Source organism: Idiotropiscis lumnitzeri, chromosome 20, assembly GCF_059441095.1.
Source record: "Idiotropiscis lumnitzeri isolate Australia: NSW breed Sydney's pygmy pipehorse chromosome 20, RoL_Ilum_1.0, whole genome shotgun sequence".
Taxonomy (NCBI): Eukaryota; Metazoa; Chordata; class Actinopteri; order Syngnathiformes; family Syngnathidae; genus Idiotropiscis; species Idiotropiscis lumnitzeri.
In genome coordinates this window covers 4606454-4634270 of record NC_142410.1, presented here as the reverse complement: position 1 = coordinate 4634270, position 27817 = coordinate 4606454, and the positions used below count along the sequence as shown (strand labels likewise).

General features: G+C 46.8%; 1 protein-coding gene across 4 annotated transcripts; it reads right to left on the bottom strand.

The window, feature by feature from the left end:
• Window positions 1-94: 94 nt before the first annotated feature.
• Window positions 95-27463, bottom strand: srcap (Snf2-related CREBBP activator protein). 4 transcript variants are annotated; one of them, XM_088284789.1, is made up of 32 exons: window positions 27217-27463; window positions 25833-25964; window positions 22607-24933; window positions 21057-21296; window positions 20372-20698; window positions 19920-20112; window positions 17643-17812; window positions 17331-17424; window positions 17113-17202; window positions 16874-17044; window positions 16586-16797; window positions 15954-16131; window positions 15736-15872; window positions 15322-15491; window positions 14588-14917; window positions 14330-14516; window positions 12634-12803; window positions 12237-12463; window positions 11798-12013; window positions 11350-11508; window positions 11052-11180; window positions 10567-10884; window positions 9879-10111; window positions 8765-9081; window positions 8363-8565; window positions 7305-7474; window positions 6840-7036; window positions 6576-6690; window positions 6375-6500; window positions 5513-5689; window positions 5124-5207; window positions 95-5028 (listed from the first exon to the last, which is right to left on the bottom strand). In XM_088284789.1, the coding sequence occupies exons 3-32, from the start codon at window positions 24722-24724 to the stop codon at window positions 970-972; spliced, it is 11517 nt and encodes a 3838-aa protein (XP_088140915.1). In that variant the 5' UTR covers window positions 24725-24933; window positions 25833-25964; window positions 27217-27463; the 3' UTR covers window positions 95-969. The 4 variants fall into 4 exon arrangements, with proteins under 4 accessions (XP_088140915.1, XP_088140914.1, XP_088140917.1 ...); XM_088284788.1 differs by having other exon boundaries at window positions 25833-25909; XM_088284791.1 differs by having other exon boundaries at window positions 10822-10884; window positions 25833-25909.
• Window positions 27464-27817: the final 354 nt, after the last annotated feature.

Below are 27817 nucleotides of genomic sequence, written 5' to 3'. Positions count from 1 at the left end.
AAAAATTCTTATATCCTATACTTTAACACTATGTACTGCTAGTCTGAAAAGTAGTACGAAGAAAAACTTGGTATTAATTAAAAAAATAAAAACATTCAATTTTTGGTCTTTTTATTCAATAGTAACTGTCTTAATTGTTCAAGTAAAACAATGTGGAATTATTACAAGGGATTGAAGGAATGCAACAAACTGACAAAAAAAAAAAACAACAAAAAAAACAAAGACCATTACCAGAACCAAACGAACACCCTGCCCTGCATCTTCAATCCCAAACCCGAAATGAAATTCATTGCAGGTCACCTTCTGTCGACCGCTCCATTCACGTATGATGTCCCCGTTTATGTTTTACAGAACAAAGACGTGACAAGAAAAACAATTTGGTGGCACAAATTCAGAATGAGTTCCTTGATCATTCCAGAAATTTCAGTTTATTTTTTGGGGGGTAAGGGGGGGGTTTCTTCCCAAGAAAGGGAAAAGCTCCACACACCAGAATCAAGTGCTTCACAAGGCAAACTCAGGTCTGAACCCTTTCACAAGGCCAAAGAGGCACTGACGCACTAGAAACACTACAGTAACTTCGCCTCGGGTCCCCTGGGACCATATCACATCGTTTCCGTGATGAGATGATCTGATGATGGAAGAAAGAAAAATAAGTGAGATGTGCAAATAAGAAGAACCGAGAGAACGCAAAGAAGCTCCAGCTAGCAGCCATTTCTGCGAGACTTCTCTTCAGTCCTGAAATTATGACAGTACACCACGTTTACACTTCACCTCCACTCGGCCGCCAAGCCTGCTCTCATGTGGATCTCTACTACCAAGTCCGTTCCCCCTGAGCCACCCCCTGGCCAGCTTCAAGTGTAAAGGAGGGGGAGGGGGCCCAAGACACCGGGAGGTCCCTGGACTTGTGCGGTAACCCCGAAGGTCCGGACGCGCTCCGTGACGACACCTCACGCTCCAGGGCTTTGACGCTCATGTCTTGTAGTGACGTTGGTTGGCCGAGGACCGCGTGCTGGCAGCTGGAGACCGGGCCTGGACAGCCGCTGCTGCCGCCACACTCCTCAGGACGCGGTCTGGTGTGCCTTCCGCCCCCGAGACGCCCGCCGCCTCCTGCGTCAGCTTCTGGGGCTTTCGGCCGCCCTTTCGAGGGGCCTGCTGGTCCTTGCCTCCCCGCTCAGCGCTGCGGTCTCGGTCGCTGCCCGAGGAGGCGGCACAAGAGCTGGCCCCTTTGCAGTCCGTGTTCTGGGAGCTCACACTGTGCGCTCGCCGGCTGCTGTCGCTACTGCTACGACTGCGGCTACTTTGTAGCCGCCCGCCGTCCGCACCGCCACTGCTGTGGTCCGGCCGCTCGCCCTCCACCTCGCCATCGCTGCTGCAGGCGCTCCGGCCCTGTGCCACCTCCCTGTCGCCCTCCTTTGCCTTTGCCACTTTTTGACTCCCTGCATCCTTTTCATCCGCTTTAGGTCTCTTGTATTCAGGCCCTTGCAGTGGGGGTGCAAGGGACCCCGGGCACTGCCTAGTGGAGCGAGACATGGGTCGACTGGCCTGATTGGGTGGTGAGGATTTGCTGTCATTTTTACTTTTGGTCACAGAATTGTTCTGTAGAGAAGCTGTGGCAGTTTTACTTTTGGATTTTTGGTTCTTTTGGTCAGGAGATGCAGATGCAGCACCAGCAACAGCAGCGTTCCCGCCAGCTTTAGCAGCAGGGTCCTTGCGAAGGGTGTGACCAGGGGTGTCCACCCTTCCTTTCATGGCGAGAAGCTTGGCGGCTGCGTTGAGTGCCGAGCACCGCTTCCCCAGGACTTCAGGCTCTGGGGGCTGTGGGGCCGCACGGTTAGCAGAAGCTTTCTTGTCTCGAGAAGAACCTGCTATTTTCCTTGTAATCCTCACAGATGACGAGTCGCTGCCAGAGTCACCGCCAGTGGATGTGTTGGCATTGCTGTCGGAGCTGAGGGCAGGCTTCCTCCCCCGGCGCTTGCTGCTCTGCTCGTGCACTTTGCCCTGGTTCTGGTCCCGGTCTTGCAGCTGGCGAGTCAAGAGGCGCTGCTTCCCCCTGTCATCGTTGTCAGAGTCGCAGGAGGACGAGGAACCAGATCTCCTTTGAGATGAAGTCACAGCCAGGTCCCTCTCGCTTTCGTCCTCTTCCGGTGTGTCTGCCGTCGCCGTCTCTGACGTGACGTCCACTCGCCGCTTCTTGGTCGGATGTCTGTTCTCGTACGTCCTCTTATGGTGAGCTTGACGAGTAAGGGTGGATGTGGAGCAGCCGGACGAGGGCGATGAGGAACGAGCCGACTCCAGGCTGCTCTGACGACTGAGGGATCTTTTCTGGATGAGAGTCTTGAGCTTCTCAAGGGGTTCCTTGACTTCTCTTTCAGGGGCAGAGGCACTTTTGTCCACGTCTTCCACTTGGTCTTCTTTCTCCATGGATTTGGCCTCAGCAGATATCTCCACTTCATTCCATTTGATGTGTAGCTGTGTGTCTTCTTCAGCCTGAACACCATCCACTTCTATGTGGGTCTGGTCTAGACCCTTTTCAGACGGGGGCGGGTGTGAATCTGTAGTAGGGGTCTTTACTGACTCTTTGGAGGAAGAAGTGGCTGCACATAAGGTATCTGCTTGTGAAAAGGTGACCGCAGATGTTTGAGGAGAAAGTGCGGCGGTCATTGATGTGGTTGGTACATCTGTGTGGGCTGTGCTCGTCAGTACTTGGGTGGTCGTGTTGCTACTTGTGGTAGACGATGGAGTGACTAGTTCAGACTGGGGTGAAGCAGCAGAAGTGCAATCCTCTGGGTAGGCATCGGATGTAGACATGCCTGTGTCGGTGAGTGTTGCATCTATGGTGGTCGTTGCTGCTAATGGAGGAGTGACGGTTGGAGAAAGTGGAGCAGATGTGTTTGCAAGTTGCTCGGTTGTTGCTGGCTCCGCAGGAAGCTGTGCATCAAGTGCACAGGCCGTGACGGTCAGAGCAGATGTGGGTTTGCTGGTGTTTGACTGCTCCGACACATGCTCAGGCATGTTTGATTTTGTGTCTTCAATTTGGCTTGAGAAGATGGCTGTATCATGGTTAAGGGTTTCTGTAGTGTGGGCTGGCTGATCAGAAACAGCAGGAGGGGCAGTGGGTGCCTGCGGGAACTCTATGGCTGATGGGATGGCAGCGTCTGGTTCTGATGTTGCGTCTGCCTCCACCATCGTTGATGGTGGCGGTGGAGGGCAAGCAGCTGGTGTCGCACCAGTGGTGGTTTTGGCAGAGTCAAGTTCTGTTGACGGGTCAGATGGAGCATCAGAAAGTATCGAAAATTGTGGAGCGGTAGGAGGTGACAAGACAGGATTGACGGGTACTTGTCCTAGACTTATGATACTTTCAGGGGTCAGGACAGTGGACACTTGGTTTGGTGTCGCTGTCCTTGTCTCTTGGTCCGAGGATGGGATGGCGACAGGATCAGGGGAGGCTAACTGAGGTTCTAGTGCGGTATCAACTTGGACTGTTGAAATTGAGAGGGGGGAGGAGGTTTCATTTGTGTGTGTTGTCCGTGATGCAGACTCGACAGTCCTTGAGTCAGTTTCCTCAGCTTTGACAGACAGAGAGTCCTGATCTGTACTGTCTGACTTCAGGGGATCAGTATTGGATTCATTGGATACATCTGCAGCAGGGGTCACTTTTTTAGGTTTGTGTCCATCAAAAAGAAAGTCTGGAGTATTCACAGAGTCTTTGCGGGGACGACCCCGCTTGCGCTTTGGGGAAATGCTCCCGTCCTCACACGGAGAGACAGGTTGTGTGGGAGGAGGAGGCGCTGTGTTGTTGAGATCAGGTAACTTGGAAGGACATTTAGGGGGCCGGCCCCTCTTTCTTTTCGTGGGCGTCTCAACAGAATTGACACTGGCCTCGGGGGAAGCAGGAGAGGTATCTTTATTCAGTGGAGATTCCGTTTTCTTGTGCTGGTTCCTTCCTCGCCCCGCATGCAGCTGTTCTCCTAGCTGAGCTGCCATGCGAGATTCTGTTTCCAGCCTTCGGCGGACTGGAAGATTCCTCAGCACGGGCATGTCCGGGGACAGATGGGGAGGAGAATACGGCGGATAAGCTCTGACGGGCTGAAGGTGCACAGGTGGACTCGGTGTAGAGTCTTGGTCTTGACAAGATTTTGTCAAAGTGTCTTTCAAACTGCTGTCAGGGAACAAAGATGAAGTCTCTTTATTTGGCTCCTCATTTGAATTCTCCTCCACTGACGCCTCCTCTGAAGATGCTCCAGCTCCACTTCCTCGCCACCGCTTCTTCCTTGGCTCTTTATCCTCCACGACAGTGACGAGCCGACCCGGAAGCTTTCGCAGGACTTTGGCTGACGGCGAATCGTCCACAAGGCCCTTCAGGACTTCTTCGTCGGCAGACTGGCGCTTGCGAGGTGACCGACAGCTGGTGGAGGGCGGAGACATGGCGCTTTGGTCTTTAGCCTCATCATCTTTTACTTCATGGTCCACTGGACAAACTGATTCTTGCGAGGACTCAGAAATCCTGCTTTCCTCTTTGCCTTTTTTGGAGGTCTTGCTCTCAGTCTCAGCCGCACTCTGCTGCTTCTCTCCAGGGGACGACGTTGAAGACGAGGAAGGTACTGGACCGGCCGGAGGCTTGATTATGACGGCCTGCTGGTCACTGGCCGGAGACAACGAGGCTTTGGAACATTTGGAAGGATCCTGCAGCCTGGTTGTTGGAGTCTTTGGAGGGTCTGTGCGAGACGGGATACTAGAGTCTTTGGCGGCGCTGCGTCCTCTAAGACCAGCGCGGGCAGGCACTTCCCTATGCGTTGTGGGCTCAGGCTCGGTTTCAGGCGAAGCCCCACGCAGACGACCGCTAGTCCTTGTTGACGTGACAACCTTCGCCTTGTTCTTGGGCTTGCGTCCACGTCGTGCAGGAGCAGGCGGAGTGGGCTCCACAGAGGCTTGCGTCAACAGAACCTCATCTTCATCAGATGAAGCATGCAGCCTGAGGCCCCCCTCCTTGGCTTGGTCCAGACCCTTTCTGGCAGCCTCCACTTGTTCCTAAACAAACAGAAAAGATCACATTTAGACACTCATTCAAGGTTGTCAACTTGAAGTCCTGGGAGCAAGACGTTGCCAGGTTACTGAAGACTTACCTCAGCTTGTTTCAGTTCTTCTTTGCAGACATCTTCTAAGGAGGCTTCCAAGAAGTTCATGGCATAGCGCTCAATAGGAGTGAGCTGGGAACATCAAAGAAGATATTTAGGTTTAGTTTAGGAACAGAAGTAAAAGGGGTTCAAAAAGGTTTGTGTCCAGGCACTCTTTAGAGTGGAGATTTTTTTTCCCAAAGGACCGCCTCATAATCCTAGCGCTGATTAAACATAACTCAGTTATTTGTTGACACAAAAATTATTAATATTATTTTGTTTAAAAATCTTTTTTGTATTTTGTTATGACAATACAATTTGAGGACAATTGGTGTAAATCAATGGAAAGCAGCAGAACTGAAGTGAACTAATGTTACATAATTTAGATGATAATTCACCTGTTCCACCAGAGCGGCTATTTCCTGCTCCGCTTTTGAGAGCTCCTCAACTTCTTCCTGTTCGCCTGCGTCGTCCAGTGGAATGTTCTCGTTGAACTCTGCCAGCTCGGCAACTTGCTCTGCTTTGGCTTGGGAGGCGGCTACAATGTCCTCTTCGTCTTCCGCACGACAGAGAGCCTGCAAGATGGTTGCGTCATTTCAGTCCATGAGCTCAACTCAAATTTAGTTCTAGAGCACTTTAAAAAGACGCAAGCAAACTGCTTGCATGCTGATCTTCTGGCCCCGGGGGTTCTTAAAGGGACAATTGATTGACCTTAACATTATTTAATAGGTATACATGTGAAAATTACATCAATACTAAAATCCACCCCCCTAAAAGACTCTGTGGGGATTTAAGGGCATTTTGTAATGAGATTTATGACACAGGCCCTTTTGGAGCTCAGCTTGTTAATTTTAACCGGTCTCAGTGGTCAACCTCACAGCAGGGAGGCAAGCGAAGTAATATTGTTTGCTTTGTCAGTTCGGTTGTCTCAAACACTTTGGGTGCTAAATGCAGACTTTCTTTCTCACCATCAGGTGCTGCTATTAATACCTGGCCGCGTTGTAGCGCTCTGTTTTATTTATTTATTTATTTTAATACTGCAGTGAAAGGATGAATGGATTTTCAGTGCTTCACTCTGCATCCCACCTCTCCAAACGCATCATCCACTCCGTCCCGCACACAACTCCGCCTGCCCGCGCAAACTCCAGCTTTCAATTCAATCGCAATCAAATTCAAACTGCAGACTTGAATTCTATCGCACCGCCAGAAATGCTCGCAACGGATTTGACGTGAACCTGGCATAAGAATCACTGATCTAACCTGTTCTAGAATGGTGGTGCTCTGCTTGTTGCCAGCTTCCTCATCCTCGGCGTGAGGAATTGACACCTCCACAGCCGGCTCCCTCTTCTCACCATCGTTGACGTCAAACAGCTCACGGATAGTTTGCTGAGGAACAGCAGAGGCAAAGTTTGCAAGCTTTTCAGAAGTGATTTCATCGGTTACGTGGGCAGGAAGTTGCACCTCCTTGAAGAAGGCAGTGGTGAAGTTCCCTCCTTCGATGGCCATATCTCCCAGCATCCTCTTCTGATTGGCTTTTTTTAGTATGTTCTCCTCCACGGTGCGTTCACTGATTAGCCTGAAGACGAATACAAAATCACCATCACAATCACTAATACAGAATGATTAATGAAGCTAACATGCATGTTCTTGGGATGTGGAATGAAGGAGTAAAAAGGAAAAGAAAACTAAACACAACAAGACCATTGGCAAGTTTTGAGACTCTACCTGTAGATGTGGACGTCTCTGGTCTGTCCGATGCGGTGGCACCGATCCTGGGCCTGGGCATCCATGGTGGGGTTCCAGTCGCTGTCGTAGAACACGACTGTGTCAGCACCCGTCAAGTTTACGCCAACGCCTCCGCTGCGAGTTGACAAGATGAAGCAGAATATCCGCCGATCTGCGTTGAAGCGCTCCATCAAGGCCTGCAAGAGAACAAGAACGTTGGCACTCATGTCCAGAAAGAGACCTCAGAGGTGGGAATAAATATGCAAGTCATCAGTAAGCCTCAAGTCTTAACCATCAAGTGTCAAGAAAGAGCCATGTTACTGTGGCAAAAATCAAGCATGTAAATCGTAAACAAGCAAGACGTGTCAAGTCCCGAAGTCGCCACCTCCTGAAATTGTCAACTGTCTGACTCGAGTCAAGTCATGTGACTGAAGTCCCTAACCGCTGACAGACATCAGCACCAACCTGTCTCTGCTCCACCCGAGTGCTGCCATCTAGCCGCAGGTAGATGTGTCCGTGATAATTGAGAAATTGCTCCAAGATGTCCAACATACGCGTCATCTGCGTGAAGATCAGCACTCGGTGACCGCCTGTCTTTAGGTTTCGTAACAGCAGGTGGAGAGTCTGCAGCTTTCCTGAAGGAAGATGAAAACAAAGTACAAAATCAGGACACTTTGCTGTAGAGTGCAACAACAATATGGTCTTAAATTAAGGCCTTGGATTGTAGTCATTTTTTCCCTTGTTTTAGAGAATAATCAACATTTTTCAAAACAAGATTAGCTTTTTGTTTTGTATTTTTCCGTCAAGGATTAATTTGCTGATTTTTTTCCAGATACAAAACAAGCTTTGAAACAGCAAAATAAATAGATACAACACTGTCCTGATATTATAGGACATAATATACATACACAAAAGAAATAACACTTGCCACTAATCATGACTGAAACACAATTTAAAAAGTTAAGAATATTATGCTGGTCGTTAAAATTTCAACCCGAACCATAGATGCACTATAACAGTGGTCTCCAACCTTTTTTACACTGGGGACCAGTTCATACAACTCCAAAAATTTTGTGGACCAGCAAAGGGGAGGGGTGGGTGCTTGCCATATAATGTCAAGAAAGGGCGCGGGGGATGCTGGCCTTATAGTGTGATGAGCGAGCTTCGTACGTTCTGTCATTACTCATTTCACTAGCTTGTGTGTTTTATATGATCAAAATACGACAGGGACAATTAGCATCTTGTGTGCAATTTTTGTTTTTTCCCTCCATCTCTGCAGCCAGGTTCAAAGAGGTTAGGCGGCACAGATGGAGAGAAAAAAAAAACAGCCCAGTGCTTGGAGACCACCGCACTATAACATTTAGAGGCAAATTTAATTCAACCTTTTCTAAACTTGCACTTTTCTGACTCTTCAGTGTTTTAGTACTCTAATAGTTTCACCTGAAAACCCCAAATCCCTAAACCTATGTAAGTAGTCAATATTCATCTATGCAAAAAAAAAAAAAAAAAAAAATACTTCTTACCACAATCATACTGGATGAGCCTCAGGTCCGGGAATTGAGTCCTCATGTTGCACTGGATGCGATGGAGGCAACGAGTGAGTGGTGCCACATGTGCTGAGAGCTCCGAGGAGAACCCAGCCTCCTGGCGGCGCAGAGAAGGAGGAGGATGGCAGCAGTGCATTGTGATGCGAGCGCCCTCCACTGGTGGGATAGCAAACGTAAACCTGCCAATAAAGAGAACAATTTCTACTTTTCTTCTGAGGACATTTGAAACATGTTTTTAAGTTAGGACCAGTCGTGAGTGTGCTTCAGATAAACCGTCACTCGGGTGAATATATAACATGCAGCAATTAATGTAGTGAAATGCTCTTGCATGTAAGCAAGGAGAGCCACAGTCGCTGATGCAATTTTATTGAAACTTACCGGTCCACAATGTCTGACAGCAACATTAACCTCTCCTCAATGCTGTGGATGGCATCCCCCACCGAGTGACTGTGACTCCACAAGTCGTGAGGGTGTCGCCACTGTGACACCAAACAGCTGCCGTGGCCCGAACGGCTCCACTCTGCCTCAGCAGGTCGTAGAGCAGCAGGCGAGGGCCGGGGCCCGGGCAGGAATGTCAGGAAATCCAGAACCTCCTTGCCGAACACGGGCTTTTTAGCAGAGTGGCGGTCGCTGACCCTGAAGATTGAGTCCAGTTTGCCGGCACGCTGTTTCTTGAGGGCCTCGGCCAGAGACGGCTGACAGGAGGGAGAAGGGGGGGAACATAAATGAAGAGGTAGGTCGGGATGTAGATGACACTTTTGAAGTTCTATTTCATCCCTACTGACCACCAGAGAAGCGGTGCTTAAAGCATAGAACGTACCGTTCATAAATATTCACAGCTATATCTACATTTCTCATCCACTAGAACTTTGCGAATAATTAAAATCAGGTGATCTGAAATTCTTTTGGTTCACTTACATAATAGGGGAGGAACATTTCCAGTAACTTCCTCATGAGGCGCATGACAATTAAACATAACTACCGAAGTGTACCCCAAATTTTGCCAACTTTGGAGAAAAGAAGTTGTAAGCTTTGCAGTAACAAGGACGCATTTTATTAGGATGCTATACATCTTATGAAACTTAAGTTGGATTTTAAGGTAAGGTTGACAATCATGTCAAAGCGAGAAGTTATTTAACAAGTGAATTTTAAAATACAACTATGCTCACATTATGCTTTTCTTGTCTGTAAAATGCCTTTATTCTCTATAAAAAGAGCCGTTTAAAAAATGTCTTGTTAAAAATAAATATACAGGCATGTCAGATTTATGTGACGTCATAATCACATCAGATCTTTTAATTTGTCTTCTAATCTCCCCACCAAATCTAGAGATTAGGTAGGGAGGAGTATTTGATTGATTAAGCTTGTTTTATTGGCATACTGCTCCCCATATTTAGGTATGCACTTTATGTCATTTGCATGGACAGAAGCCAAACCACTGCAAATTTGTTATATTAATGCTGACATAATGTTAAAATTTGTCCAAACTTACAATGTAAAAAGGAGAGCGAGGAAGCGGTCGGGGCCTTCTCAAGGGTGGAGGATAGGCTCTCGCAGCACCACTGGGTTTAGACTTTATTGTAGCTGGAGTCTGACTGGTGCTGGCGACTGCTGGCGTGGTAGTGGTGGCGGTGGCGGTTGCGGTTATGGTAATGGTGGCGGTGCTGGTGACATCACGGGCTGCCGGTTTGGATGTAGCACTTGACGTAGTCGCCTCTGCTGGAGCTGAAGAGGATGAAGGAAAAGGCATCAGCACGACTAGACACACTCTGAAGTAAACAAATTAAAAGGGAGTGGGGAAAAAAGAGGCGGGAAAGAGGACTGAAGATCAGATGCCAAGTGGGACTAGGTCACATGTGCTTGTTAAAAGCCTCAAGTCTTAACCTTTAATTTTAAGCAAAACCAAAGTTAGTGTGGCATAAAAAGAAAAGAAAGTCAAGTCCAGCCCCAATCACCTTTCAAACAAGCCAGGTCAAGTCATTAGACCGGGTTAGTTGCTTGTCAAGTCGTGTTGTCATATGTCATGAATACCAAGTTTCGTCATTATACGTTATATGTTTTAGCCAAGAAAATCTTTAAAAATTGTCAAGCCGTGTGAATCAATTCCTCCAATTCTGGTTCTGATCCACTTCTGCTCATGCACATGTCTCATTGAGAGACAAAAACTTAAGTTCTCTCACCTGGCTGCTCAGTGCAAGGCGGAGGAGGCGGCACTATTTTGAGGATGGGGACCAGGGGCTGGGCTTGGTTGGGGGTGGTGCTGAGGGTTCTAGGGGGGGCTAGAGTGTAGTGAGCGGTGGCAGGACCGGGGGTGCGCTGGACGACCTGCTGCGTGGCCGTGTTTCGGACAGGGGTTGCGTTTGGGTGGGGGTGCGAGGAAGCCACGCGAGGCGACGGGGCCACGGCCAAGGTGGGCACGGGGCCCCCCTCCTTGCCTGGTGCCTGACGCACGACGATCTTCACGACCCCGGGGCTGCTGATCACGGACGAAGCCGACACTGAGGAGAAATTATATAAGGTATTTAGAATCTGCAGCTGTAAACGTATGAACAACTATGTCTTACAAAATTTGAGGGGGTTCCTTGGGAAAAAAAAGGTCCCCTGTAAGAGTCTTTGGACCAAGAAGTTTAAAAACTCCTGCAACTGAAGAGATGAGCTCAGACACCTTGAGAGGGAGTACTGGGAGTAAGTCGGTGGGCAGTGGGTACAGCAGCTGGACTCTGGATGGTCACCTGGGCGGGCTGGCTGATAAGATGATGCTGCCCCCCGCTGGACAATAGGTGCATCACATTGGCTGCAGGGAAGAAAAATTGGTAACTAGTTTTCCCCTTAACATCTATAAAAGTGTGTCATTCAAATAGGGAAAACATAGGTCCCAAAGTTAATGAGAAGCACATCACATCAACAATTTATTAAAATACCGCCAATAATTAAAATAAATAAATAAATAAATAAATAAATACCTTGTACGGGACGTGGGGGTGGTGCCTGGTGTATGGGCGCTCCTGAGAGGGTCAGTTTGTTACCCTGCAGCTGGAAGGTGACTGGTTTACTGCCCTGACACGACGACACAGGGCGCCCTGCTAAGGAGGCGAGTTGCGCGATGCTCACCACCTCACCAGCTTGGTGCAGACAAGAAAATTACATTTTAAACCCACTCTCACACTCTCATTTTTCTAAAGATTTTATTATCCTGTATATTCTCATGGAACAATACTGAAGAAATGGCGCTTCTGTTATGATTTGGTCACACATTTTGTTGTATAAATATGCATAGTTAATTCTCTTGCTTTTATGCCGCAGTTTTACAGTAAACATCAGGTAGGAGTGTGAAAAATCTTGAGGCAAGCGCACTTGGGATCTTATATTTCTTCATGGCAGAATGAGCATGAGTAAACGTGAAGGACTTACAAGGCAGCCTGGCTTGCATGTCTGGACTGAGCAGAACCCTTTGTGGCATGATGCTGCCAGGGTTGGGAGTCGGATGAGCGGGAATGCCGGTGGAGCACGGAGCAGGGGGAGGGCGCACCGTCAGTACATGCTTGGGAGTGCTGGATCTCACGGCCGTTTGAGCACCAGGAAGCAGAGAGACGCGGGGAGGGGGTGCGGTTGTCACAGAACACATCACTGTAATGGGGTGAAAAAAAAACGAGATCACCATTTATGTTGAACTTGTGTTGAATGCTGAAAAGCTAACGCTGAGCTTAAATGATATAGATTTAATTAGAATGTTGAACTAGAGTGGTAGCTTTATGTTGGGAGGAACAATTACAGCATAAAGAATTTTGGTCCAGAACTTTATTTACAAAAAGCAGGAAATAGAAGTGACGTCATCTCATGCATAACGTACCTTGTTGAACAACAGGAGCAGGTGTGGGCGCAGATGGGGGCACAGCCGGGGGTGCCGGTAAGGGTGCAGACAGAGGTGTTGGTGCAGGTGTAGGCGCAGACGCAGGAGCCGCTGGGGCCTCTGGGCTTGCAGGTTTGGGCGTCTGAGCTGCAGGCGGCACTGAACAGGTCGGTTTGTTCATTACGGCTGCAGAGCGGCTGTCACATTTGGGGGGCGGGAGGAGCATCCTGAAACATCAGACACCATTATAGAGTAGCGGCATTACCTGTTCAGGGCTTTTCCTGGTTCAAATTGAGGCAGAGGTTGTACGATTCTTATTCTGCAGATTTCTATTTGAAACCTTAAAAATGAGTGCGTATCATCAAGAACATATGTACATAGAAACATGGCTATGTACCTGTTGATCTTCATGGGGATTGCTCGAGGTCTTGGCAGGGGTTCGGGAGAGTCCATGATCTCCTGAATGAGCTGGCGACTGACTTTGTGGTTTGGTATGAAGACATCTGCCTGATAACGAGTCACGCGGCCCTCCAAACCAATGAGGTCAAACATGGAAAGGTCACAGCGCTGCATGTGGATGAAAGAAAGGGAAAAAAAACTCTGCAACACAGCTGTAAAAACGACCCATGATTCATATGTTTGAGCCAGTAATTCCTAACAACTGTCCTTTCACGAAACAAAATTACAGTAAAAATAATCTAAACCAGCAATGTACATATAGTGACAGGCAGAACAATCAACTGCTCATCAACTCGATGGCAGAACGTACAACTTAATTTGTGCAGCCACCTTTTACCATTCATTCAACAGACTAACTTTGTGTTCAACTAAACATGCCCACATTTCACACTGAGTAAGCAAATTTATGAGTAAATTAAGACACGACCACTGCGTCCAAGAAGCAATCAGTGAAAAACTGTGAGTAACTGACACCCCTCCAAAAAGGTCAGATGGTGGCAAAATGCCACTAAATGAAATTTATCCCTTCATCTTCAAGTTTTCTGGCACTAGGACGCCACAAGAAGACACCATAGGAGTACTTTTACGTGAGAAAGGGATTTAGCCTGATCACAAAATTGGCAAAATGGGGGTTTTCAGCACTAAAGAGAAAATAGGTTTAAAATAAATAGTTGGTGATATTTCTAATGTAAATTACCGTATTTTCCGGGCCATAGGGCGCTCTTTAAAGTCCCTAATCTTCCCCAAAACAAACAAAGCGCCTTGTAAAGCGACGCGCCCACTATCTAGACTAAGCATCACTCGCGACCATCCACCCTTTTACTGATTGGGCTGTTCGGAGTGCATGTTAGCACACCCTGCTGGTCAAAGTCTGAGTCATCTATGTTTCCAATTGACCGTGACTTCTACATTATGTGACTATGGTGTTTGGGTGATGGTGTAGGAGAAAGCTGGACAAAAGGGCAGCTGTCCACAATGTTGTAGTCTGTCTTATCATTTATGTTATTGCAAGCAAGAAACGTCCCAGGTTTAGTCAACAGACTGCAAAAAGCCCAAAGCACAACAGCACATCTCTCTAAACAGCCATGTGATTGGCTGAGTCTGAGCGGCTCCCAAGAAGCCATTGCTATAATCTTTTTGTGTTATTTTTATTTCTTTTGGGTATATAGATGGCATGAGAGATACATGTTTTGTGTTAATCTTATTTCTTTGTTTCATTGTTTGCTTGTATGCTGAGTTTTTTTTTGGTTTTGATTTGAAACCGTGACTCTAAGGTGACCAGTGAAGTCCCTCCCCTGACGTTGTCCAGTAGACGTGTTGCCATGACACCTCTTATTGATTAGAGTCAGTGTTATTGGCAGTGATTCTTTATAGTTTAAGGACATCTGTCATTGACTTGGTGAGATACCTCTGGCAGCGAATCTCTTAAGGGATTGAATCCCTACAGCTAGGGCGAGCTGAGCTAGCGCGAGCTGCTCGCGTAGTGCGGCGCGCCTAGTATATGCATTAAATACGGAAATAGCAACCTCAACTGGTGTTGCGCCCTTTGATGCAGCGCGTCTTATGGCCGTAAAAATACGGTATGTGTGTGGGCTCACTGAAGGTTGGGAAACAATGTTTTTGGTGATGCCAACCTTTAGAGGAGGCACCTCCAGGGCGTCCAGCACCAGGGAGGCGGTATGGAAAACAATAGGCTTGGTGATGAAGGGAGACTGGATGGGTCGAGGGTCGAACAGGTTTGGGTGGTTGCACACTTTCCGGAGCTGCATCAAGATGTTGATGACAGACATGAAGTGCCCGCTAGCCAAAGTTTCCTTGGTCCTGAGAATAAATAGGAATTTGGAGGTGAGACAACACAGAGACAGAAAGGCCCAAAAAGTAACTTTACTCACGAGGCCTGTGCCATGAAGTCGTCGTAGAGGAAGCGCTGCCTCTTGGAGAGGCGACAGCGCACCACATGCTCGTACTTCTTCGGCATCTGCTTCTCCACGTCTGCCTTGATCCTCCTGAGCAGGAAGGGCCTGAGGACCTTGTGGAGCCTCTTGACCAGGCCCTCGTTGTACTCCTGGCTGCCTTCGATCATGCCAGTCAGTGGGTTGGAGAACCACTCCTTGAACTCGCGGTGCGACTGGAAAACGTGCGGCATCAGGAAGTGCATTAGAGACCACAGCTCCATCAGGCTGTTCTGCAGAGGAGTGCCTGTCAGCAGCAGACGTCTGTGGCTGAAATTCAGAAGACAAAGCCAACATTTACCTTGACTAATTTATTTATAATTTATGACAGGCTTATAAATGAGAATACAGGAAAAAAGTACTTTTGCATAAAATAACAAACATGACCGTAAAAAGACAATAAAAGCAGCTGTCTGCTAGAAGCCTTCATTAATTGAACTTTCACACATTCAGAGCAGCATCTAAATTGAATTTCTGCCAGTAATAAAATGAATCCATCCGTCTCATCATCCTGACCATCTGATTAGTCAATTTTGCAATTGAAAACAGCGTCAGTTCGCACTCCTCCGAGAAAAGGAAGGATACAATTCAACACCACATGACACGAATGACATTTGGACTTGTGGGTTCGGAAATCTCTTGTGACTCATGCTCATTCAGATAGCTGTAGAGACCTGTTGAAGTTCAGCAAGCTCTGCCAACGTTGCGACTTGAAGTTTTTGATGTTCTGCGCTTCGTCGAGAATCAGGTAGCGCCAAGACTTGCGTCGGAAAGCCTGGTGATCCTGCAGCACCAGCTTGTACGACGTGATGCAAACGTGGAAGGCGTTGGGCTTGGTCCAACCCTGTTAAGGAGAACAGAAGCTGTTATAGCCGTTGTTCTCAAACTGGGGATCCCGGGAGGCCGTGAGTCGTAGCGCGGCGGTCCACACAATTATTTGTAATAAATTATGTTGTATCATTTAATGCATAGCTACATTTAGGGAATGGCAGCTACTCCTATCTACCTTCACTTTGGGTCAATTAAAAGCTCTGATAAGCTATTACTCAACACTGTAGGTTAACTAAGACAGCTGTGAAAGTCATTACCTGTCTCTTCAGTTTCCTCTCCTTTTGGCTGCCAAAGTAGGTGAGGATTTTAAAGCCGGGACACCAACGCTTCAGCTCCATCTCCCAGTTTAACATGACACTGGTGGGGACGATGATGAGGTGAGGGCCCCAATTACCTGCACGCAAGACATGAACCATCAAAAACAACCTTCAGACTAAAAAAAATAAATGTGTGTGAGATTACACATCAACACTACTTTTTTCGCAAGCGAGGTGAGCCAGGAGCGCGATGGTCTGAATGGTCTTGCCCAGGCCCATTTCATCTGCCAGGATTCCGTTGAGCTTCTTCTCAAACATGGTTACTAACCAATCCAGTCCGATGTGCTGGTACTCTCGAAGTGTGCCATGAAGCAGGAAGGGGATGGGCGTCTTGACCTTGACGACACAGGAAAGTGACACTTCGTAAATAAAGTTCCATATAAATCACAACTTCATCATTGTATCATTGTAAAACACAATATAAACTGGAAATACTCAAAGGTACAGTTTGGGGGCGTGACGGCAGGATCTCGTTTCACACCAGGAAATATTTTGTTGGAAAAGATCAGATGATCAGAACATGGTATTTTTGCATTTCAGTGATGTCGCAACATAGGTGACTGGAGATTAAACTTTAAAATCGCAGCAAAACTAGTTACCAACAGTCAGCCTAATGCATGGATGTGTTTTCATAAAATGTTTCCTGGTAAGAATTATCATGCATTTGCAATTGGCCAAATCTGTCACTCAGCTCTGTAAATTAAAAAAGAAAAAAAGAAAAGAAAAAGGGGGACATATTCGCTACGTATTCATCAAGTGGCAGCAGAGTTGTTAAGGAACACAAGTTCACCTTGGTGGTGGCCAACGTATAGCCTTTGGGCTGCAAGCTCTCCGCCGTGGCTGCAATGTGGCTGATCTCTTTCTTGGGCCGTGAGCCTGATGAAGACGGGCTGTGGTCTCCCTCCTTTAGCAAGACCTCCATCCCTTCCTCTGCACCATCGTCCTCTTCCTCACTCTCATCTTTCTCACTGTTCTCCTCCTCCTCACTTTCCCCTGGAGAGTCTGTCAGGACACACTCGTTTATCATCAATGAGGCACAACGCTGTTGGTTAATTATTGCAAAGAATCTCATCCATACCTGAGGAGGAAGTGCTGCTTTCTACGTCACTTTCATCTTCACTTTCCTCCTCCTCATCGCCGGACACCTCCCAATCCGAGCTTACCTTGGAGCCGGAGGCAGAGGGCTCCTCTACATCAGAGGCATACGCTCCTTTATACTTCTCCAGGAGCTCCTCCATGCTCATGTCTCCTACAGGAGGCAGAAGAGGATGTCAGACAATTTGGGAGCAATAAAATAAACATACTAATTAAACACACCCTCTTTGGCCAAGTCATCCAGTTCTTCTGCATGATCTACATCTCCCTCCACCTTCTCCTGGGCAGCTATGGTGTCTTCCTCATCTTCAGCTGATGACCACACCAAAAAGAACCAATCAATTTGACTTCCAATAGACCATTAAATGTTGCTGTTAGCACGTTAGCAGTAGATAAATGCAAAACATTACCATGCAGGTCAATACTGAAAAGAATCTCACCATCCTCTTCATTAGCAGCAAATTCTCCATCTTCCTCTTCTTGCTCTGCAGAGGACGACGATTCATGGGAGCATTCTTCATCCGAGACAGAGTCCTGCGCAACGCAATCTTTTAGTGTTTAAGAAGCAACTGAAGCACTCAGACAATTTGTGATTTATTCATATCAAGCAAAGGTGGGCCACATAAATCCGAACTTCATTATCAAGAAAACTGCAAGTTTGCCAGCTTCTGTACTAACACATTCCCGAGATTTAGTTTTCAATGTCACAAAGACGGATTCATTTTTTTGGTAGGCGTTGATGGGTATTACACCTGCGTCCGTTGCATCGTGCTGAGCAGTTGGTCAAGGGGCAGCATGCTCTCCTCCTTCAGTAGTTCGATCTCCCTGCGGTGGCTTTCGGCGTCGTTGCCGTCTTGCTGCTCCTCCACCTCGATGGTCTCCTCGTCGTCCTCCTCCTCACAAGGAGGCTCAAAGTCTCGGTCTGTATGACGGGGGACACCTTGTAGTGAGCCACTACAATGTTTCATTGGTATATCACGGGTCATCCTGTGCACCATGCTTTATCAAGGACTTTTAAAGAACCGTGTTAATGGATTTTTACAATTACACGCAAGTCCAACTTTGTACGACTTCAGTGTAGAACCATGTTGAGGCACGACATGTGCGCGAAAGAATGAGAAAAAGCACAAAGGAATACTTAAAAAAGTGTGTTTGAATAATTTCAAGTATATGTTAATGTTTTATAGTGATGTGTTTAAAGACTGTGGAAGATGTATTAAAAAAAAAAGTTCAGCGTCTGGATCACCATCTTGGTAAAAGGGGTTTCACTGTTTTCAGAAATGCTTCGAGGCCACATTAGATGAAATCAGTGAACGGGACCAGGTTAGACATTCAAGGTCAGTCAGAGCTCATGTAGTCGTCATCAATCAAGTGTGAGTCACGCGAGGCTGCCCTGGTGGAGCAGGAATGATGACTGAGTAATAGCGCAGCGGCAGAGGCACAGTCAAACAGGTTGGACCAGGCTTGATGGCCAAGACGTGGTCCTGGGCCTGTTGTGCCACTTTTGACGATCATCTTAAGATGCATTACAAAATCTCAGAATAGGACCATGTGATAAACCAGAGGTATTCAATTAAAAGTCACAGAGGTCCACGACGAAGATTTCTTCCAATTAAAAGGTCCGACCCAAAGTCCGACTTCCCTTAATGTCTAGCCTATGTTCACATTTTTATATAGTTTCAATATTTAGTCATTTTCAACAGAGCGCACTTATATACGAAATATTTAGCAATGTTCCCATTAAACACCTTTGCCAGTCAAACAAATATAAGGCGTTTATTTCACATTCAAGAAAATGTGGCTCCAGGAACTTAAGAGTGCCACTTTGTGCTAAGCATCGAGTTAACATCTTTTGCCTTTTTTTCTTAAATCAAAGAGTTATCAGCCTAAAAAAAACGGAAAGCCTAATTATCCAAGTAAAACAGGTCAACATGTTCAGTACATAATCAATAAAAATGGCTGTCCTCATGAAAAAATAATTCAAAATGAGCTTTGACACCACCTTTTCTTTTGAATATTTTTTTAACTTCTCTTAATGAGAAAAATGAGTTTGTGACTGCCCTGCCAATGACTTAAATCTGGGTTGGAACGGAGTCAGGGCCATTGGGATTTGGTAGATTATTTCACACATCTGGCCTTTGTGTGTTCCTTTAAATAATGTTTGTGCAACCGCATTTAAGCACTCCTTCACAACTTCCCCATCACTGAATGTTATTTTATGTTTCCCCAAAATCCATGATACTTTTAGTGAACATTCGTTTGCATGCCGCTGGGATGTAAACGAAAATGTAAAAATCTGTTATACTGCACTCGAAGTTCGATGTTTTTGCGTGCGCTCACCTCAAACTTCAGCGGATAACTTTGCAAAAAAGGGCGGTGCTTTGTTTCGTAGTGGCGCTTCGAAATGTAGCAACGGTTTCGGAGCATATTATGCACACTGCAGCCAGAACGAAACTAAATTTCTCCATCCATTCAATGAAAACAACACGCATCGACCTTGCTAACTTTTTAGCAAGGCATACTGTCAGCTTTCGGTCTGTTGCGCAATTGGCAGTGGATCGTAAACAAAAGATTTGATTGGCTCAAATCAGTGACGCCTTTTCCGTATTTACTAGAATTGCAGCGCCAACGTTTGCGAATGCGCCCTGAAAAAAATCATCATAGATTGGTCATGGGTCCGGTCCGAACCATCCGGACCGTGGTCCGCCATTTGGTGATGCCTGTGATAAACGGTACAGCACACTCAATAGCCATTGCTTCTATTACTCAAAGTGTCAATGATGGGTAACTATGACAACATCTCTGTGGGAGATCAGCTTCACAACAAGGACAGAGACATTGAAGGTTTTTACATAGGGCTAAAAGATATGGTTTCATAATAAAATCGCTTCACAAAAATCCAATTTCTGAATTTAATAAATTTTGTTTTGGCTTATAGAAAGCAAATGACAGTTATATTAAGTTTAATTTCTTCCAATTAAATATAATTCTTAGTGGGGGAGGGGTTTCATGTGACAGACAGCTCTCACCGTCTTCATCAGCGGTGGCAGGCACAGATGTCTTGGAAGGTGACGGAATCGGTTCAGGCCGGCTGGCAGGCGCGAGAGATTTGCTGAGGAGGTCAGAGTATTTCTCCGTCTGGCCGACAATGAAATCCAGCTGGAGGCCCAAAGCCTTTTTCCTCTTTTCTTCCAAACGAGACTGCTGCTTATACTGGACCACCTTTATGAGACAAACAAGATGCAAATGCAATTAACCCTTTTGCCATCCTCTTATTCTTCTATTTTTTATTTTAAATCTTGTGGCATTCGATTTTTTTAAATACAGTGTATGTTGCACAAAAATATATACACTCAAAAAAAACAGCTGTAAAATCATCATACGTGGCAAGGGTACAAATCCGAACCAAACTGCACAGCTTGGTGTGTGTGTGTGGGGGGGGGGGGGGTTAAACAAAAATCTTTGCAATGGCATCATGTACCTTCTCCACACTGCTCCAAAAAGCCCGAACTTCCTTGGCGATAGAGGACGCGACTCTCCTGATTTTTGCGTGCTCGTCTCTCTTTGCCTTTTCCTCTTTTTGCCTCACTTCCTCATGGTGTCGCATCACCATTCGGACCACCTTTCTGGCCACGCCCCTCTTCCAGCGCCTCTCCTGGGCAAAGTCAGCAGACAGCCACTGCATCTCCTCGCACAGGTAGTCCCAGTGCACTTTGGGCCGAGGTGGCTCAGTCAGGCGGTTGAGGCGCTTGGTGGACCAAAAACCCTCTCGCTTCAGCGCCTGGCTTCGGTGCTCTATGTCGGCCTCCTGGGGGACAAGCACAAACATTCATTTGGAAATAGCAAAATAAAGCTCAACCTTGACTTACAAATTGAATATGTTCTGTGACTAAGACTTAAGACACATATTGAAGCATGTTTATTTACCGTGCACTTCGCTGCTTTTTACTTGTTGCACACGTAATGACAAAGCTGAATCTAATCTGAGCATTTAAAGTAATACTGGAAACAATGCCCATTACAAGATAAATTCACATAAACCCTGATGTATTATAGTACAAAAACTTTAATACTTTAACACTGTGAAACAAACTGAAAATTATCTTGCGTGACATCGCAAACCTGATAAAGTAGTAAAAGAGCGAACGGCATATTGGTTCACTTACATGTTTGGCCAGCTCAGCCATGTCGGAGCGCCGCTCTCCACGCGACCGCTGTGGGGTGGACTGATCGGGCGGAGACAACAAGGAAGTGTAGCCCCCGAACGAGGAGGGAGACACAAACTTGCCATGAGGTCCTCGCAAGGGTGACGACTTGTCGCGACGGGAACCGGACCAGTCGCCGCCGGGTGACGGTTCGAGGAAGGATGAGGAAGATGTGGAGGGTGAGGCCCCATGTGCTAGCCACTACCAACACAGAGAAGACATGAATAGTAAGTTAGAAAAGAATTTCTTCTCACTATTCCGTTGCGCAAGAATTTTGCACTATGTACTCCATATTTGCATGAAAGAAACGAACGTTAAAAAAATAGAGATGCGCGTAGAACAAGCCAACATGCTGCATATATGATTAACAGCAGTGCAACATCTTTGCGCTCCTAAAACTCCTTACAGGGGATACATTTTTCCACGCAACTCTCATAATCCAGATGCCAATTAAACCAATTTTCCATGCTTACCCCTGAATGCCACACAAATTAAAGTTTTAAAAGAAATACGCTGTTTGTGCTCAAAAATATATGATCATCACAATCGTCAGAGCTTTTAATTGACCCAAAAAACATGGAGAGGATGCAACTGTGCCACAAGACACTGTGCACATTTTAAAATAAAAAAATTCAACAGAATTCAATAATTAAAATTGTATTTTGGAACGGGTTTAAAATTGCATTCATTGTGGTCTCACTGTGCCTTCACCAAGGTCAAGTAATCAGTAACATATTTCACACGGCAGCACGGTACATGAGTGCTCGACATGTTTGCCTCACAGATCTGAATTTAGGGGTTCAAATCTGGTCACCGGCTGTCAAGAGTTGAGTGACTTGAGTTTACATGCTCTAGCCATGTTGGTGTAACTTTTGCCAGATATTCAGGCTTCTTCCTACATCACCAAAACATGTTCAATACTCTAAATTGTCCACAGATGTGAATGTGCGGGTGAATGCTCGTTTGTCTTTAAGTGCCCCGAACAAAAACATTTAATCACGCAGTAGATGATAGGGGAGACATAAGCCGATAGATGAAGATTGTATACTGTAGTTTAGTTAACAGTCAAATGAAAAACAGATTCGGAACTCTAGTCGAGCTGACTTTTAACTACGTCATTGCGGTCACATAATTGCTACGTACTGGATCAACGTCAGAGGGTTGATCTTCAGTCATATGCTGAACAAATAAATACCATAATTACACATATATAAATAACACAGTTTTAAGCTGATTGTGTTTTACACAATTAACAACAAGAAAGCACCTTAATATATACTAATGTGTTCCTCTACATATATTAAAGCTATTTTCACGCTACAAAAATGTTACTAGTTGCTAAAATCAAACAATAACCCAAAAACGGAAAATCTTTTTTTACTGTATAAAGGCAATGTACGGAATTACCTATACTCAGTACACAGCTAAGAATCACGACAACGTGACAAACTTTCCATCTAGGGCATACAGAGCGATTTCCAACACAGTCAAGTCGCTAAATATGTGTTTACCTTGCGTGACGAGCTTGGAGTGGTCATTTCTTCATCCAGTCTCTCTGCGTCCTCGTCGCTGTCATCTTCTTCACTGCTGACTTGTCCCGAAACGGCATCCACATCCCCCGTGTGCTCATCATCGTCGTCGTCCTCATCATCCTCCTCAAAGGGGGAGTCGTGCTCTGTTGCCAGGTCCGTGGCGCCGGATGTAGACGGCGTGACGGTACTTTGTTCACCAAACGCGCGAGGCGCTGGGCTTGAAGTTCTAATGACATTTAAGGCCTCCGATTGGCTACAATGCAAAGCCGCCGCAGTCCGCCTGGCGATTGGCTTCATATCGCTTGTTCCACTGCTCTCAGGCGCGGGTGAAGAACCGACAGCAAGGGAGTCATTGGACGCCAGGGTGCCCTGATTGTCTTCCGGTTTTGAGTCTATATCCTGCTTGAGGAATGAAGTTGCCCGCTTCAGGAGAGATGCTGCTCCTGGATGGATGAGCAGCAGCTTTGGATTAATACCTCCTACAGGGTGAGCGATGAAAGCCTCCGGTTGGGCTCCTGTGGACACAGCAGCATGCTGGGATGGACCCGCAGATGGAAGAGGTTCTTTGGTTCCTGCAGAAGAGGAAGCACAGGCCTCCGGCGTGGCGTCTGGAACATCCGCCTGCTCGCTTTTAGCAGCACCTACCGGCGATACGAGCGAGGAAAGAGCAGCATGTCCCTCCGCTTCCTGTCCATCCTCACTCACCTGACAAGGCATCAAGACTTGTGTCGGAGTCTGCTCCATGGGGAATGAGTCCACTTCAAGCAAACACACCTGGTTGGAGCTAGTGTCTAGTAGAAGGTGCTGTCCCACTGCAGCTACAGAGAGACTGTGGATATTGTTGTTGGAGCAAACCTGTGTTTGGCCTGCATCATGCTCCTGCTGGGATATAATGACTGTGTCACTGTCAGTAATAGTATGGATAGAAGGTTCTAGGTGGGATTCCAGGTCCTCGGAGGGGTCCAACAAAGCGTTGAACAGGTTGACCTCATATCCCGGAGAGTGAGGTATCTGCACGCTGGTACTGACGCAAACCGTCTCCTCGGCCACTTCCTCCACCAGGCCACAAAACTGATACACTTCCACGTTTTGCGTGTCCAAGCCCATATCGGCCTGCACGCTTTCCTCGTACAGCTTGGCCTCAGCCGGCGTGTGCTCGGTGACGATGGCAGCCTCGCACACGCTGCCATCGGAGCGTTGCAGGAGGTAACTCTGCTTCAGGTGTACGTTGGACCAGCCGCCCCCAAGGTGCGCTGCCTCGCTGACCACCACGATTTGCTGCGAGTCAGCGGAATGCACCAGTTCAGTAATCATGGGCGTTTCCGTTATGGATTGAGACGGTTCTGCTTCGGCGTGCAAAGACACAAGCAGGCCCGTGTCGAGCACTGAGCGTACAGCGGTGGACTTGGGGGAACTGTCGCTCGGTTCGTCAGTTACGCAGCCCGTCTGGGCATGTGCTGTGCTATTGAACAACACGGACGTTTGTGGAGAACCTGATACAAGTCCTCCTGCATTTGGAGTCTCAAGTGTTTCAGAAGAAGGGGGAGCTGCTTTGTTTGACGCATCCTCCATCTCAATGTGGACAACATCCTGCCGGACTGCTTCGAGAACTCCAGGCAGGTTAACTTGTTCCCCACAGTTCGAAGCAGCAGGTGAAGGTGTCGTTGAATCTTGACATGCGCTCGTTTGACCTGACTGCTCAGTCGCTCTGTCCTCTCCGGTATTTGAGAGGGATGAGGCGGTGACGCAGATTTGAGCCTGGGCGGCAACAGTTCCACTAGTGTGTTTTCTGTCAAATTCCAAGTGTGTTTTCGCTGAGTTATACTGCAAACTTTCCACAAGCCCAGCGTCAGCTTGGGGAGATTGAATATGAAGCGTGTTGCTATTGGAGATGTTTGTCTCTTTAGTAACAGTATGTAAGCCACGTTGCAACTCCCCGAACTCGCTGGTATTCTGTGGATGTGAGGTGAGGGGGGAACATAGTTTGAAGTCCTCAGTGTTGGATGAGTTGATTCCGTCGACTTGGGCGACGCACTCGCCCCGTGACATGCAGACGTTAGCAGCACCGGCAACCTGGAGCGAAGAAGCGGTCTCCATGACCGGGAATGCCGAGTGCACACTCTCTGGCAAAGGAGGGAGCAGGCGGGGGGCAGCGGCGGCCGGCTGCGAGACATGCCCAGGTGACTCCCCAGACACATTGTGTGCGGCCTGGGGCTTGCCACCCAGCACATCCACAGCCGGAGAGGCTCGCTGCCGCACTGCCGCCTCCCCGCAGCCTCCTTCCTCGCTGCTGCCACAAGTTGAACCTGGAGAATGAAAAAAAAAAAAAACTCTGTGACGACTCAAGGAGGGAAACAAGACTTTGACAGTGAGCCTCCGTTTCATTTCCATCTTTGACACACAAGAATTGGTGACATTTTGAATAGCAATAGAGCTGACATAATCCTCTACACATTAAAATAATGTAAAGATGCATGCCCGCCTGCTAACTTAACTTCAGTGTAGCTAATTGTCTGAAATATAACCAGCCAGCGTCCGTGTGCACATACTTGCTCTTCTCCGCTTCAGCCTGTGTAAGTGGAGAATCGATTGGCACGGTATTTTTGGTTTTGTGGAGGTGATCACATGAGCTCACGTTTGATGTCAACAAACCCAAACTATTGTGAAGAACGCTTTTATACTTTCACAGGTTGAAGTGGACAAGAGTAGTAATGTGCATTGGCATTTTGGTGGCGAAGGTTTGCGGTTTTAGACAACAGAACTGACAAATCAAGCATTATTACCAAGCTTGCCTCCCTGCTGAGACGAAGACACAGAAACCGGAAAAAATAATTTGTCAAAAATCTGATCACAAAAAAAAGCCCATAAATCACCACAGTCTTTTGGGTGGGTGCATTTTTGTACTGATGTCATTTTTACATGCGAACCTATTCTCTAAGTGTCAATGTTAACGTCAATGAAGCGACCCTTTAATTACTTTACATCTCTTCCAGTAAACTGCAGTGCTGCTTATCATTTCTATGTTACTTTAGATGTGCAACTTGATATTCAGACTTCCCTGTATATTACAAAAGTCCATTAAAAACAATATCTGAAAAATCTGTGATATGGTGAGGAAGAAAATGATGAACCATGGTAACAAGGGAACACTGTGTATACAACCACGTTTAAGTACAATTATATTTGACGGTAGGCAGCTCCTCACCTGTTTGTGAAGAGAGACACGGATCCTCAGTGCTTTCTACTTCCAGGATGCTGAAATTAGGGTCCCCTCCACATGTTCTTGGGACGCAAACAGAAACAAGGAACTTTATTCATGCATGCATTAGCTCCGCGCCTGTTGTACAGAGACAGGATCATGATGTGAGAAGTTACAGAGGACAGCTTGGTAAAGTGTCATCTCATCTCAAATGTCACGAGGTGTGAGGTGAGTGACTAGCTGGCTAGCTCGCCACTGCTGCTTTTCCCCAGTGTGCTGAGCTTGTGTGTATGGAGTGTGCATCCTGCAGCAGCAGTTAAAAAAAAAAAAGAGTGAACTTGTGTTTGCTGCAATCGCCCACAGGAAGACGTCTGTAGCACGCGCTCTCACGCCACTAGCCGGCGAGTGACAGTGTTGGCCTCCACTCTTTCATTTAAGTCCCCTTTAAAAGGACTATCGACCACTAGCCGGATCTTAATTACAAAGACATCTCCAATGGAATCTGCATTTAGCCAATTCACATCTGTGCTCGGTGGCCACCCGAGCACTGGTGGCTTACATAAAATGCATAGACGCGTAGCGACAGTGGTAGAAAAAAAAACAAAGAAAACACAATTTTCCCGTCATAAAAGAGGACTTAAATTTGGTGTTTTCGCAATGCCGGTTTTGCTAACACGGTTAGCTGGTGAGCTAGCTAGCGTCGTACAACAACAGTGCTAGGGTGGCAATAGGCAGCTAACTAGCAAGCTACCAGGAGTTAGTCGGCTGCGTTCGTGGGACGCGCAGGCGCCGCATTCCCACCCGCGGTTATGTAATGCTTCCATTATTGCTTTCAAACGTGACAAGTGGCTTTGAAATGGACCACGGCGGCTGAAAATGTGCCATTAAAAGCCGCTTGTGCATGTACTACAAATGGGGGACAATCACTCGTGACGTCAGTACACGGGGGGTCAAATATGTTTTAGCAACAACTAAATCCGCTCATTTTCTTTTAATGAAACATGCCGGTTACTTGCCCTTGTAGTGTAGGTGACAATTAAATTTGTTATTAAATTTCATATACATTTCAGAATTTTGTGCGGGGCGGTCTGGGGGGGCTCGCTCTATTCGACTGTTGGCTCTTTCGGAGCGACCATAATGATTGAACACTTAAACGCTCTTTTAGTCAGATAATCACCTTTCACTTAAATCTCTGATTCAAACCACGACCTAGCAGTATAGCGTTCTGGCGCAGTTGCTTTTTAATTCAGAAAACCATTACCAGGTGCAAAGCGAAACAATGTGTAGTATGCTGGTGTTGTGTCGTCAGTCAGCGCTCCCCTCGAGTCTCTCATGACTTCCTCTTTGGCCCCCTCCCTTTCAAAGGCCGCCATCTTAAGTTCCCACCTACCTGAATTTTCCGACCAGTTTTCTTTTACTAAATTCTCGCTGAAGGAGTCGTCATCCGTGTAAAATCGCACTCAATCCGTGATGCTGGTGGTCCAAACTGCCTCCCGGTACCCAACGAGGTAACAGTCGACCTCGATGAAGAAGTTAAAATACGGACCCGGAGAGAGTGTCTTTCGGCTCAGAATGTAGCGGTCGCGGGGAGGAGACTTAGCGCAGCGAAATGGTGGAGCCGCGCTGCTGTTCGCAAAGTACACAACACACGCAACTCTCGCGATACCTTCACCGGCGCGACGCTTCAAATTTTGGCGAGTTTGCTGTTGAATATGGGCTTTAAAACTCAGAACTCAAATGCAATTTGCACTTATTCTACTAATATTTCATGGAAATGCTGTATTTTAAATAACTATGGTGTTTATATTAAATTCTATTTAGGGGGAAAATACACCTACGATCCGGCCTGCCGCATCACTGCATCTAATAATTTTTTTCTTAGAAACGGGATGGTTCCTTTCATTTTAACAAAAATCTTGCATATTATGAATTTTCTTCCCTTTCAACAGATATTCGCATTTTTTAACCCTGAGCATAACTTCAACAATAGT